At 44.5% G+C, this 14596-nt stretch overlaps 2 protein-coding genes across 4 annotated transcripts in view; one reads left to right on the top strand and one right to left on the bottom strand.

Annotated features, from left to right (window-relative positions):
* Window positions 1–3203, bottom strand: part of LOC119706134 (prolylcarboxypeptidase) — a 29838-nt gene extending 26635 nt beyond the window's left edge. Inside the window, exon 1 of the mRNA XM_038149366.1 lies at window positions 2955–3203. Coding sequence (XP_038005294.1) covers window positions 2955–3080 — 126 coding nt within the window. The 5' untranslated portion in view covers window positions 3081–3203. The remainder of the gene's footprint in view (window positions 1–2954) is intronic.
* A 294-nt stretch (window positions 3204–3497) lies between these two features.
* DDIAS (DNA damage induced apoptosis suppressor) lies at window positions 3498–13079 on the top strand. Of its 3 annotated transcripts, none has more exons than XM_038153058.1 (6): window positions 3498–3628; window positions 3735–3846; window positions 5784–5912; window positions 6667–6828; window positions 8411–8528; window positions 10311–13079. In XM_038153058.1, the coding sequence occupies exons 3-6, from the start codon at window positions 5800–5802 to the stop codon at window positions 12798–12800; spliced, it is 2883 nt and encodes a 960-aa protein (XP_038008986.1). In that variant the 5' UTR covers window positions 3498–3628; window positions 3735–3846; window positions 5784–5799; the 3' UTR covers window positions 12801–13079. The 3 variants fall into 3 exon arrangements, with proteins under 3 accessions (XP_038008986.1, XP_038009002.1, XP_038008992.1); XM_038153074.1 differs by having other exon boundaries at window positions 5770–5912; XM_038153064.1 differs by having other exon boundaries at window positions 3735–3925.
* The last annotated feature ends 1517 nt before the right edge of the window (window positions 13080–14596 follow it).

Below are 14596 nucleotides of genomic sequence, written 5' to 3'. Positions count from 1 at the left end.
GCACAGTATTTTGCCATATTATGAAATATTTTTTTATATTGAATGCTTTCAGATAAATTATTTCAATTTGTGATGAAAATCACCAAAGAGAGAAAAAATAATCAAAACAGGAACCTTAACTAAGAAGAAAGACATGGCAGCAAGGAACACAAGCAGGTAATTCATGTCATAAGAAATAGAATGTAAATAATTAAACTTCAACAATCCTGAGAGGTGGCAAACTATCACCGCACCTTATTTATTTAACATGTTAGTCATAGCTTTTATGTTGCACTTCAGAATAATATTGCAATTACAAACTCCCAGACAACAGCACTGAATGCATGTTTTATCAGGGCTGCATGCTATCAGTTCTACACACTGTGCGACCAATAGCACTGTGCTCTCCGTGTGATTAGATCTCTCATGCTACCCTTGTATCTTTCAGGGGCCATGCAGCAGAATTCAAATCTTTGATGAACACACCTCTCACACTCTGTTCAACAATATTAGGACAAGGAAAGGAAGGATTTCCAGGCTGGTGAATGGGCTCCCTCTTTCCTGCAGCAGCCACTCTCAGCCAACATTCGTGCTTGATTGAAGCGTGAGAGGAAGAGACAGAAGGGTGAACAAGATGTGGCATTGACATTTACAACAGGTTGTTACTGTGACTCTTCCCTCCCATCTCTCAATACCTATCTACGTCCCAAAATCCACAGGTCTCAACCAGGCTGCAGCTCTGCTGCTCTGCTGGCAGCCGGGCTGTCAGTGCCAGAGCTGAGGAGAACAGCCAGGTGACACCACGGCCCTGGGAGGAGATGAGGACAGAAGTGTAACAGATGGTGACAAAGGGTGGCTCAGAGCACAGCACAGAATTAGTATCACTGATACTATGATAGCAATGTGCAACAACCGGCGTGCCACAACAATTAGGGTTAATTACACCACTGCTGCACGAGTGATATCCTGGCCAACACTGGCCACACACTGCAGAAGCTATCTGCAGTATGCTCACAATACAAGCTCCAGGGCTGTTAGAGGAGTTAATGCAGGGACACAAATCTCAAATCATTACCTGAGCGAACATGAGGCAGAGATGCTGTCAAGACATGGGAATTCCATTATTTATGCAGGGAGATCCCTGGAACAGGAGCATTCCCAAACCATTAACACTATCTGCAGAAGATTGTAATCTCAGTGGATGGATTTCTCACTAAAATAATTCCAAATCTATCTTCCACCTCAAATGACAGGGACCTTGATCCTAAAATTATTCCATAGCTATTCAGTATAATCTTAAAAAGGTTATTTGTCTTTTTACATCTACTCTCTCTGTCAGTGTAATCTTCCCATTTTGCTCACTTCACCATAACTTCACCCGTACAAAGCTGAAACGGGAGATATTCAATCCACATATCATCAAAGATGCCCAGCTGTAAGTTGCACCAAGAGACATTTAGATAGGATATTAAAAAAAAAAATTTCACTGACACAGTTATCAAGCATTGGAACAGGCTTCCCAGAAAAGCAGTCAAATCAACAACCCTCATAATTCTATTCAACCTAAACTATTCTATTCTTATTTTTCTATTCTAAATAAAACACCTTCTTCTTACCACCACTCCCTATGCAGACTGGGGCATGAAATTCAGATGCATGCTACAAGCCTGATTCTGAACAAACCAAGAGAGTACTAGGACTAGGAAAACGTCCTTCTCCCTTACTATGCCTCCCAGTAAAAAGAACCATTGCCTCCCCTGCAAAACCTAGGTACAGAACAGGGGACACGGCAGACACTGCTCAACACACCCAAGGAACTGTTGAGTGTTTTTATGAAAACCTATGAACAAGGCGAGTTTCAAGCCTGATTCAACAAAACAACACCAGCACTTAAAGACACTGCAGAGCCCTCTATTCTATCCACATGCCATGGATTTCACCAAGGAGTTGCTGGAGAAGACAGGATGGCAAAGCTCAAGTTAGTAACAGAAATCTGAATCCATGAAAATCTGAATCAGAAATCTAAATCCATGTTCCATTTTTGGAAATGAAACTCGAGACAATTTTACTAAGGAGGTAACATAACAGTGGATCTTTATTGAAGGCTTTCAGAGGCAGTTATGGAAAGATGTCTGCAAAAGCCCAGCCCCACAGGGGTGAGTACATTTTTATAGGGTTTCAGAAATCAGTATAATTGATAAAAAGCACCAGTTAGGAGGACAAGCGGCAACACAATTCCCCCTCGGTCAAGCCCCTTCTCTGCAGGCCTCCCCTTTGGTACTAGCTGTACTTTGTCCATGAAACCTATCTCCAAGAGCTATTCTCAGCCTTGGTTCCCAGAGAGAACCAAGATAGGAGAGGGGCCTTGTGCCCCCTGGGGCTGGGAGCTCTGGAATTTGTTTTGTCTTTTTGCCTAGGGAAAGACCATGGAAAATTACCGGGAAAACTAGCCACTAATACAACAGGCTACAGAGCTACAAATACATGTCCGAAAAATACAGAGAACGTATAAAAGAAAAAAAAAAGTAAAAACTAAATTGATATCACCATCCAGGGGAAAGCGTCCCTGCCCATGGCTGAGGGGAAAGCGGAATTAGACGGACCTTTACGGTCCCTCCCAACCCAAACCATTTTGTGATTAAACAAACCAAAAAAAAGATCCCCACGCAACTGCTGCTAGCAGGCACGATCTGTGTGCAGCCGCGGAGCGCAGCCCCTCGCTGCTGACACGGGCGCGGCGTGTGCGGGAACAGGGAGACAGAAGGGAGCAGAACCCCCCTCCCGGCACTTCCAGCGCTGCGCTTAACCGCAACACTCCCGGCTCGGACCGTCTGACCGAGGAGAACCGGCATGCCGTGCTTTTTTAAAAGCCTGCGAACATTCGCGTCCCGCCTGCGGCTCGAGTGCGGCTAATGGCAGGGAACGCTCCCCCCAGCTCCACAAGGAAGCTCCCCCCCACCTCAGCCGGCTCCCACCTGCTGGCTCAGGTAGCGCCTCACGTAGGGGCCGACGGGCAGCGAGGCGCTCCGGCGGCGGCGGAGCGGGGTGGGCAGGGCGCCGGCGGCGGCGAGGAGCGGCAGGAGCAGGAGGAGCCGCAGCATCGCGGGGGGCGGCAGGGGCGGCAGCAGGAGAAGCAGCAGCGGGCTCGGCCCCGCCGCTTTATACGGGACCGGCTCCCCCGCCCGGGGCTGCCCCGCGCGCCCTGGGGGCGGGGCCAACCTACACGTGCAGGGGCGGGGCCCAAACCAGCGTCGCCTTCCGATTGGCTGCCGGCCGGCCGTTAGCTCGCGCGCGCCTTCGCGGTTGGCCGAGGCGGCTTCCATAGGCGTTTCGGCCGCGCGGCCTCCAGCGGGGAGGCAGCGATTGGCTGCCCCGAAGCACGTGACCCTCCCGTCTCGCCGCTCCGCGCCGTGCGGGGGCGCGGCCGACGTTCTCGCTTTGTGATTGGGCGAGAGGGGCCGCCGTCCCCTCGGAGCGCGTCGCGATTGGCTGAGCGCCGCCTCGTCCCGCCCCCGTGGCGGCCCTCGGCAGCCGCACTTCCGCCCTTCCGCTCTGCCCTCAGGCGCGGGGCCGCCCGCGCGGCCGGGACCCCGCTGCTGCTGCCGCGAACCGGCCCGGCCCGGCGGCTCCGAGCGCAGCCCGCCCCAGCGTGAGTCCAACCCGACCCGGCGCTTGCTGTCGGCCTCGGGGTGGGGTGCTCAGGGGTGCAAACGGGAGCGAGATGTGTTAACGACCCGTGCTTTGATTTTCCTTAGGGAGAGCGAGGCAGCGGGATCGCCAGAGGGCACCAGGAACCGCGCTGGCAGCCGCGCCGCTGGAAGGCGGAGAGAGCAGGAGTGCTCTGTGATTCCCCGGCCGGGCGCTGAGGTTTGGGTTATTCGGTTTGTTACAAAAAGTTCAAGTAAGACAGATTTATTCGTGCCGACCTCTTTCGGTCTGCGTCCAGGTAGTGAGTTCTGTATTCCGAAGGGAAATGGAAGTGGGGATCTTGATCTGTTTGCTCTTGGCAGAACCTGTGTGAGCGCTTCCCCGCTGTGCTTTATCTCCCGTGTTTCAGTTTAATACTTGCCGTGTTCTCTCTTTTCTGGGGTGTGCGTTTGTGGTTTTTTTTTGTTTTGTTGTGTGTTTTTTAATGTCTTGTAAAAGTGCGGGCAACAATCGCTATGTAAACTTTGTTTCTGAAGTTCTGAGTTGAAAACAGGTGGGAATGAAGCACCTGCTAGTTTCTCCAAGCCCACCTCTTTGGGCAATAAAAAAATCAGACTTAACTTTATTTCTCCTTTTCTATATATTGATGTATTTTCCATGTACTTTTTACTGTTATCTTGTACTAAAGCAAAGTCTGTGTTACTAAAACAAAATAGTTCCCTTTTGGTAAGAGTTGGAGGCATTCACCATTCAATATACTGAGTCAAATTAGTTCTGTTAATATGCATGTTCTGAAGAGATGATTTTTTGGCCTCCTATTACAGCTTTTCCCTTTCCCTACCTCTGTTTTACAGATGTAGGGAATATTGGGATTCTTGGTTTGTTTGGTTTTTTTTGCATCTGAACTACTCAGAGGCCATGAGTTTAGTCACTCCCATTTTTCTAGTACTCAGTGTTGCAGAACTTGTTCTTACCAGCATGCTGAGAAAGGTGTTCCAAAGGGCAAAGGAACAGCCTGTAAGTTTAACTTTTTGGTGGCAAAACATGAACAAAACATAATTGTTGATTAGAGAATGTGGGATTTTTTTTCTATTCTGTAAAAGCCATTCTTGAGTCTCTTCTATCTTTTTGGTATTTTGCCTCTCAAGAGAGTTTTGGGATGAAGATGTGGAATTCCCTTCCTATTCTGCAGTTTATATCAAAGAGAGATTTATATTTAGCTACAGCTGTGATAAAAGAGCTTTTGCACATACAGACTTTTAAGGAGTTACTTGATTCAGCAGTAGAGAACGTTTTGGCCATTTAAGTTGGAGCTCTGTGATTTGAGGTATTGGATGAGGCTCCAAGTGACTTGGTCCAGTGGAAGGTGTCCCTGCCCATGGCAATGGGGCTGGAACTAGGTGATGTTTAAGGTCCCTTCCAACCCAAACCATTCCAGGATTCTGTGATTGTTGTCTACATTTTTCTAACATCTGCTGAGAAAAAAAGTTACCCGTCTAAAATAGAGGAAGTTTCCTAAAACCTGATGGTTTGGGCAGTGTAGTATAATAAAGCCAAAAGAAATCTGCAGGAAAATAATACTGAATAAAAATAAATTAATTCCTGTTTATTTAAATGTTTAGTTCATCATTTATTTGTCAAATCTGTACAGCCTCTGTTGACTAGGAGCTGCCCTTTAAGCTCAAAGAGCATGATATAGGAACGATATTTGCTGTTGTAGCCTTTTTCAAGATTTTCTGAGTAATCTCTCAAAGTCATTGGTGTTGAAACATTTGTGGAATTACAAGTGCAGAATCATTTCACTTTTTAACCCCGTGTTGTGACCTCAGTCTAAATTAAGAGAAATAATTAGAAAGCTATTTACTGCAGGGCTGTGCCCAAGGATAATTATGATAAAGATCCCTAAATGCAAGTGAGAATTTGCAGAATCTGTGTGCAATGGCGTGCAAATGCCATGAACTGTTCCTTCATATTGCTTAACTTTATCCTTTTTCTAATTTTATTTTTTAAGAGTTAATTATTAGAATTTCTGTTTTCAAAGAGAGATCATCTTTCCTGAAGGCTGCTGTTCAAAATGTTAAAATAACCCAACTGAAAGCAGTTAAAATTGACACCTCATGAGAACTTTTTTAACCATTTCAGCTTACTCGTTTCAGGTGATGCTGTGAGCACATGAATAGTGTGCAGGGACTCTTGGCTGCCTCTGTGATTTCCATCCAGAATTCCTGCTTCATCTATCCTGCCTGTCAAAACTGCTTTTCTAGGCTGATACTGGATTCCAGGAGGTATGTCCTGTTTTGGGGATCATGTACTGATTTCCATTAACTTGAGGGTGTCTGTTAGCTGAACACTAAACAAAGTGGTGAAAATCCAGCCCCTCCAGATCAAATCCTGATTTTATGTTTTTTTGTCTCATTCTGCATGTGTGGTGCACCTGGTAGTCCTGTGTGACTCTTCACTGAGTGCATGTCCAGAAAGGGATGAGCTTTCTTTTTTAATTGCAGTGGTGGGTGAAATCTCTGACACACAGAAGAACAGTAAATCAATGAATGTCAGCGCTAAATGGAAGGAGCTGACTTTATAAAACAAGGATATCTGTTGTTTCAAATGCTGAAGTACAAAATAACAGTGCTGTTTCTTGATTATTTTTTTAAACCTATGTATTTATATTCAAGCTGTAGGAAGAAAAATCCCAAACCCGAATGAAATGTGAAAAAAATGAGCACAGGGAATTCAAAATTGCACCCCAACAGTAAAAACCCACTGTCCCTTCAATTTCACAACAGGCTAGCATTTAATAAATCAGTAAAAGAAATCAGAGGCACTCTCTCATAGTACACACATCTTGCTCTGAGCCTTTGGTTAAGATTAATGCCCCAAGAAGTAAAGAATAAGAAAAAAAAATCTTACCATTTTTAATGGAATATTTGATACATTATAGTAGTAATGTTTACAGCTGCAGATAAATGCTTACCTCAGCAGTGATTTACAGAAGTTCATCTATTAAATCTTTTTTATCCTTTTACTGTCTCTTGTTAGGTTCAACTGTCTAAAATGTGGCTGCACAGGTGAAGCTAAAGATGCAAGCTACAGATATAGATTGTCCTTAAAGATTGCTGACACTAATGATTTGTTTGACATCACTGTTTTTGGAAGTTGCTTAGATCCATTCTTTGGGGTCACCGCAGAGAATCTGCAGAGGTAAGGAATAGATTGTCTGACCATATAGCTGCTGCTATTTATTCAGCCTAAAAAAACTGCAGTGAGCCTAAATGGTGGGAAGATGAGTGGGAAGTAACTGCTAAAGTGCTCCCTTCCAATATTTCCTTGGTACCCATCACCTTGAGAAAGTGTGGAAGTTTGTTTCTTCCTGAAATCTTGATGGTTTGAGATGGATTACTTCTAGGTAGTAGAAGAAATCCTCCAGTTGTCTATTGAAGGCTGCTACTACCTGTTAAGTGAGCCTCACTCCTTGGTTGGTTTGGCTTCTTCCTTACGTCCTTTCTCCTTTTTTTGAGATGATTGAATTTCCTTTGTTCAAGTAAGTTGGCTTTTCCAGGTGGAGCCTGTGGGTTTTCTTTTCTAACAGTTTGAATGTACCTTGTGGCTATTTGGCAGTATGACCAAATTTTCCTGAAGAAATAAGGGATTTCTAAGAAAGTCTGTTAGTCCTCAGAGCCTGACCACCCGCATTATAGGCTTCAGATTTTCTGAAGTGTGGAACAGCCAGGATGGGATATTCAGATAGATTCCCTGCTTCTTTCTCTAGTCTGTTATTTTCTCAATGCCTTGGCTCAAAGATGAATTGTTTGTTAATGGCATATTGGCAGCATTAATAACATGCTTGTGACAGGCATGCTGCCCTACAATGCTGTGCTGCAGTCAGCTGTGAAAAGCAGTTATCTCCATGTCTTACATGGATACTGCCGTGCTGTGAAGGCTGGGCAGGAAGGATATGTAAGGAGTAGCAGCATCTTGACCAGCATTGTACAGTCACAAAATCACAGAATCACAGAATTTCTAGGTTGGAAGAGACCTTTAAGATCATTGAGTCCAGCCCATGTTCTAACACCTCAACTAGATCATGGCACCAAGTGCCACATCCAGTCTTTTTTTAAACATATCCAGGGATGGTGACTCCACCACCTCCCTGGGCAGATGATTCCAGTATTTGACCACTCTTTCTGTGAAAAACTTCCTCCTTAATTCTAGCCTGTACCTCCCTTGGTGCAGCTTGAGACTGTGTCCTCTTGTTCTGTCTGTTGTTGCCCAGAGAAAGAGACTGACCCCCAGCTCACCACAGCCACCCTTCAGGAAGTTGAAGAGAGTGATAAGGTCACCTCTGAGTCTCCTTTTCTCCAGGCTAAACACTCCCAGCTCCCTCAGTCATTCTTCATACGGCTTGTGTTCCAAGCCCTTCTCCAGCCTCGTTGCTCTCCTTTGGACACGCTCAAGCATCTCAACATCTCTCCTAAACTGAGGGGCCCAGGGTCACTGTGTTGGCAGAGAAATCATGACCACGTGGGGAACGCCTGAAAGTTGTGTGTGTATTGAACTTGTTCACAGTGGTTGTTTTGTTTATTTTATCTCACTAACAAGTTAAGTGAACTAAAGAATTTAATTTATAGGTTCATGGTTTTCCTGTTTTCATTCTAAGTTTAGTTGAAGCTAGCACAAAATCTTTTTAGTAACATGTGTCCTCATTAGCACTATACTACAGCTAAAATGCTGTGTCAGGCTTCTTCCTCTGTTAGTCCAATACTTTTGTGTGTTTTTATTCCAGGTATATTCAAGACTTCAATCAGCTGTCAGGAGAAACAAGCACAGAGTCAACTGCAAGAGTGTTAGTTCAAGCAGTGGAAACCTGTTTCATTGGAAAAAGGTTTATATTTGGAGTAAAGGTAAATTTAATCCACATTATGGCCTTTCAGTGAGTTTCTGTAGCCAGTTAGGGGTATAGACAGACTTATCAAAGCTTCATGTACAACTTCTTTTTGAGAAAATGTAAGGCTAGGACATGAGAAGGATTCTGCTTCTGTTCCCCAAGACTTCTATGGTTTGGGGTTTTTTTTGGTGGGTTTTTTTTTTTTTTTTTTGAATGAGTCACATCCAAAAATCATGTTGAATGGCAGCAGTCAGCTTAACAGCTTGTCAGGGTGCTTTTTGGAGAGCCTGAGCAATGCCAGCTCCTGTGCATATCAGTAACAGCTTGGAGCCTGTAAAAATCATGTACAGTTGGAGCAAGAAACAGACTCTCTTTCCAAGCACTGTCCTACCTTTCCCATGCCCGTGTATTCTCCTTTCCAGTCTAAAATGTAAGGAGAAGCACATCCCCTTGTAGCATTTTAATATTTCTGGATTTAAGAGCATTTTCAAAATGTTGTTAAAGTACAGCTGTTCAACATCTGCATTGGTGGCTCTTTTGTGTGTTTAACACACTTTGAAATATTAGTTCTTAGCAAGATTTCTATACAAACAGTCTTCAAGGTTCTTTCCAAGTGGTGCTTATGTGAGTCATTTATATTATGAAATCTCTGAACTAAATCCTACCTGGCAGGTGTTTTGCCTCTCCCACAGGTTGTATCTGAACTGAGATTTTTCCTGGTGGACAGCATCTTAAGTAATGGAAGTTGGAGGACTTAATGGATTAACTTTACTTACCTGGAACCCTTGACCAGGTCTCTGGGCCTGATGCCTTGACAAATATAACTAATCCTAGATATCACCAGCCTTGGGGCTGCTCCTGCACACGCAAGAGCTGAACACACAGTCAAAGACTTTGTTCAGCCCTTGGCTTTAGACATTTCTGTGTAGTTGTGTTCAGCTGTGTATATGTCCCAGATATTACTCAGAATTAGCATAACATACTTTTTAAAGGCTTACCTATGAGGGCGTTGTCCTTGGCTAACAGCCTTCAGCCTCAAACCGTGCACAGACTCAGGGAGGAGGAGCGTTGTGGGAGATAACTATTTCTGCTTTTTGGCCTCTCTTAGCTTTGCCAGACCTTGAGGGGTAGATGAGAAAGGGTTTATCCACTTCTTAAAATGTGAGCAAATTCCCTCTCTGTTTAATGTAATTTTTTCGCCTGTAATTTCAGTGTAGAGAGAAGCAGGTTTTATAAAGAATTGCAGTTGAAGCTCCTTTGAAACACTGCTCTCTAAAAAAATCTGAGCAGATAAAGGCCGAAGCTTATTTCCCTTTCATGGATGCAGTGCACAGAAAGTACCACGCTGGCTTTGGCAGCTGAGCTGCCAAGTCAAGTGTCTGCTACCAGAGTGCTTTGTTTCAAGTGCTGCCCAGTGCCTCCTAGATAAAAGCAAAGCACTGGCCTTAGGCTGCCAGCCATTCACACTGAACTGCACTAGAGGAGGCCCGGAAGCATTCAGTGCCCTAAAGGGAGGAAGAAATTTTCTGTGAAGTCCTTTCTCAGAGTTCTTGGTTGTTTTTCCAGCTCCAAAACTCTGTAATTGCAACAAGCAAAGAACCTCTCACTCTGGTGCCCTTTACAGCCCTTGCCAGGGTTTATTTCCCAGGGAGGACCTTGTGTGACAGACTGTTTTGTATTCTGTCTCCTGCAGATCCTGACAAGAAGGGAGATCTAAACTTACGCCTGACTTCAAAGACATGTGTTAATATTTTTTTCTCTAAGTTGATTGATTTTTGTTTTCTTTCCCCCCACCCAGGTTTGTGCAAGGGAACATGGAGGGCATTCTGCTGCCAGCAGCATCTTGCAGAAGTGTTCCAGAATTAATAGAAGTACAAAAAACCTTGTGGCGTGCCAGATCTTCCCGCCGAATGCTGCTGTTCCTGGCTTTACTGTTATCAGCTACTTAGATCGTCTCCTGCAGTTGGCAAAATTCAGGAGCTGTAAGAACAGCTCATATTTACCTGATGCGTCATCAGCTCCCATAGATGAACCTCTCAGTGAGCTCAGCAGCTTGTCTAGCCTGAGCAGGAGCTCCTGTTTTGTTCAGTCTAGTGGCAGGGAAAGTTTTTTAGGGTGCTGGCAGCAATCCTTAAGTCTGACTTCATCTGTTGCTTGGGTAACAGCGGAAGACTTTCCCACTCTGGAAGTGGGAAAGCTGGTGAGTGAACAGCATGAACAAGAGGAGAAGCCTGTCTCTGCAGAATTGGGCAGTGTAAGCCTAAACAATCAAACTCTTTGGGACTCACAGTTTCTGATCCCTTCTGTGAAGGAAGGGGATAAAGAGAAGCATAATGAATCGAGTTCACAGCTTAGTCGGACTGATGGTATCTCTGCAACTGATAAATCGGAGAGGGTTTCCTCTTCAAACACCAAATGTTCATATGGAAACAGTTCCAAGTTGTTACAACATCCCTTGGAATCTGAGGTAAAAAACAATTACCCAAAAACTAATAGTAGAAATCATTGTTACAGAGAAAAATCCCACAAGGCCCTTGTTTGCAAGAGAGATGCCTCAGCTCCTAATCACGTAAATGTAGCTGGAGTGTCTCAGATGGACTCTATGCTTTGGGAAGAGCTCCCATTCTCAGAAAGCCTAAATGAATTGTTAGCCAGAATAGAGGATGGCAGGAGTGCTGTAACATCACCCAGCTTTGATGCAGGCAAACTTGTCCATCTTGAGAGCAGCAAGTTGGGTGTAAATCTTAACAAATCATATTCCAGGCAATCTGTAGGTGATTTGCCTGCAGCCAGTGTCTCAGGGAGGCTCATGCCACCAGCAGGGAATGACAGTTGGGAGACCACAGTGTTTGCTTGTCTTCAGTCAAATGCAAACCCTCCGAGTGATATCTCACAATATGAGTCTTCCCTTAGTGATTTATCTTCAACCCTCAAGGAAGGTGGAGTGTCCCTGCCAGTTACACCAGAGCCTTCTGTTTCTCAGAGCAGATGTGTGCGGTCCAAAGAAGCAAATAATGACCCTGCAAATTCATCTTGGTCTTTTATTAGGCTGCATGGAGAAACCTCCTGTTCGAAAAAGAGCAAGACAGCCACCTGTGTGCATTCTGCATGTGAAAGCTGTTTAGCTTGTGAAAATAAAGAAAACTATTCTACACCAAGCCAAAAGACAGATCTTACACTCACAGGGGCCCAGGTCGCTGATCCACCAACTCCCAGCAATGCAAGAAGTATATATAAAAGAGAATTAAAACCATTGACAGAACTGTCAGATAATACCTTCAGAAGTGTTAGTAGGAAAGAGCTGCAGTGGAACAACATCTTCCCTGAAGGCAGCTACAATGCTTCTGCTGATCTCTTTGATGCAAGTGTAAGAGATGTAGCAAAACCTGTGGAATTCTTAAATAAATCATGTAGTTCTTTAATACAGGAAGATACTCTGACAGAGGAGGTCGCAGCTGAATCGGTGCTTTCTCCTGGAGGTGTTCCTTGTAACAGTTCAAAACTGAGCTCATCCCTACCCAGGTCCCCTCGTGCTTTTAGCAAGCACAGTACACCTGTTACTTACTCCTTTTGGGATTCAGAATGCAGTTCAGTTTGTGCTCAGGACTTCGTTCCTTATTCACAGTCAACTCCTATGACAAAACCTCTGCAGAAACTATGGCCTGTTGGGGAAAGAAGCTCTATGGTCACCCTCTTCACCCCTAAAAATCCCACTAAAATCCATTCCAAAGGCAAGCGGTCCAGGTCTTCCTTTCAGAACACTCTGCTGCAGCAGCTTACTGGCAAGTTATTGAAACGTGAGAGACCAAGGAACAGGAAAGACAAAGAAAGTGGTAGCTCTGCTTCCCAGAAGTTCCTGAGCAGCCAACTGCCTGCCACCTTGGAGGAGTGGATCCCTCCATCTTCAAGCAAAGGGCTGAAACCAACTGCCTCTTTAAATTTGAAAGCAGTTAGCTGGGCTGCTGACTTGCAATCTCCTTGTGGGCACACTGGCAGGAACCCTATTTCTGAAAGGAGAAGGAGCAATGAAAATGATGAAAATCTCATCCAAAATGAGAGAATAAGCCCTGGGGACAGAGCCAGGATTCTAACAACTCCTTTATTCGCAAGTGTCACCAAGACCCTGTTTTTAAATGACCCTGTCCTTAAAACTTGTTCCCCTTCAGAAGGTGAGAATCACCAATCAGGTGGAAATTATTCAGGGGTTGTGTTGGAAAGGCCAACTGTCTGGTCCCCTGAGCTGTTCTTCCAAGCACGGACCCCTTTTTCTAAGAAGCCAAAATACTAGGAAGGATACATTTCTATACTGTGTTCTTTTAATTATTTTTTTTTAACTTTTGGAAAGGATCTGGTGGAAGAAAAGAGCTATTTTAAAGTTAAATTGTTTCTACACCTGTCAGCATATGTCTTGCAAAGAGGAGTTAGGTTTATTTTCAGACCTTTGTACCATAGAGATGAGGGAAATCAGAATTTGTAGTTACTATATTTTCTTGAAAATTAATGAGGATGTGCAATAAACACTTTTGTAAATGTTGAGTATTGAATAGATATCACTTCATAAAGTACATGTAGGTGAAGTGTTTTAATGTTCACTGCTGTCTTTTCATCACATGAGCAGCACTGGAATCCATATCCACTCCAGATTCTTGCCTGGTGACTCTTGGGAGAAGGGCCAAGTTTTCATCGAAGATTTGATGGTGCCTTGTATCTTGTATAGCCCATTGGGATCCTGTGACAGCCTTGAGTTGGGTGGAGGGGGGCATCCTGAGAGCTTAGTAGCAGCTCCCAGTTTTCCTACAGGCTTTTTCAAGTTAACAACTGCTAGTGGCAGATTCCTGACAGCGTCTTCCCTCTCCTTGTTTTAAGGTTTACTGTATCCCACATCCAAACCAGCTGCATTTAGGATCATTGAACAGACAATTCTTGGATCTGCTGCTTGTAAGTCAGGTCCTGTAGAAGGATGTGGGAATCTGGTGACACAGGATCTAAGCAGCCTGAAAATGCTGACATTTTGGATTGAGTGAGTGTTTTAAGTTCCTACTGTGGCCCAAGGGGGTGAAGGGGATGCACCACACTTGTAGAACTAGAAACAGACCTAAAAGAACTTGCTATGACTTTTTCTTTTGAGGTATAAAATGAATGTGAACCATTCACATTGTGACTGGTGTCAGGGAGGGGTTACTTGGTTCCTTCTCAGGTGCAAGGCAGATGTTTTTATCTTCCTATGTTTGAGGCCTCATATAATTTCTACAGCATCTACTTAAGCCTCCATCTTTGTTCAGTGGAGTTTTTTAAATGAGATACAGCCTCTCCTGCCAAGGGTGCAGATGTGCTGAAGCTGCAGGCATTCCTGTAGGCTGACCCAAGAAAAAGTTACACATGGTTATGCAGCAGGTCTGCACAGGTAAATTCCTTCTACAAAGCTTTCTCAAGTCAGCATTGTTGGTTTGGTTATTTTTTTCCCTCCTTATTTACAGTTGAAATCTAGGCACAGGTTCAAAGACTTGCCTGGCATTGAAAGGACATGGAGCACAGCTCTGAAGATCACTGAAAGACCTTATCTCTTCTTGCTGTCCCCAGCAAGAATCTCAAGCACACCACAGAAGTTCCTCTGGTATGTAAGGATCCTGCAACAGCAGATGGCAGTGGAAAGAGGTGCAAGATTTCTTCTGACAGGTCCAAGCCTAGAGCTCTGCAGTCCCTGAACCCTAGACATAAACAGAAGAAAAAGGAACATCTTGTTACAGCAAAGAGAGAAAAAGAGCAGAATTAGACATCACAATTTCTAACAATGTTTAATTGATAAGCTGATAATGTTTTTAAACTGACCAAGGGGAAATTTAGGTTAGACACAAAGAAAAAATTCTTCACCGTGAGGGTGGTGAGGCACTGGCACAGGTTGCCCAGAGAAGTTGTGGATGCCCCATCCCTGAAAGTGTTCAAGGCCAGGTTGGATGTGGCTCTGAGCAACCCAGTCTGGTGGAAGGTGTCCCTGCCCATGGCAGGGGGATTGGAACAGGATTTTTAGCATCCCTTCCAACCCAAAACCGTTCTGTGGTTCTGTGACCAAGGTAACCTGTGAGT

Source organism: Motacilla alba, chromosome 1, assembly GCF_015832195.1.
Source record: "Motacilla alba alba isolate MOTALB_02 chromosome 1, Motacilla_alba_V1.0_pri, whole genome shotgun sequence".
NCBI lineage: Eukaryota > Metazoa > Chordata > Aves > Passeriformes > Motacillidae > Motacilla > Motacilla alba.
This window is presented reverse-complemented; position numbering and strand designations above follow the sequence as displayed.

Excerpts from the sequence above, each read along its gene's own strand:
- DDIAS (XM_038153058.1), top strand. The coding sequence starts at position 5,800 with ATGAATAGTGTGCAGGGACTCTTGGCTGCCTCTGTGATTTCCATCCAG. Across the intron at positions 5,913-6,666 it reads CTGATACTGGATTCCAGGAG|GTTCAACTGTCTAAAATGTG; the intron begins GTATGTCCTGTT and ends GTCTCTTGTTAG. Across the intron at positions 8,529-10,310 it reads GGTTTATATTTGGAGTAAAG|GTTTGTGCAAGGGAACATGG; the intron begins GTAAATTTAATC and ends CCCCCCACCCAG.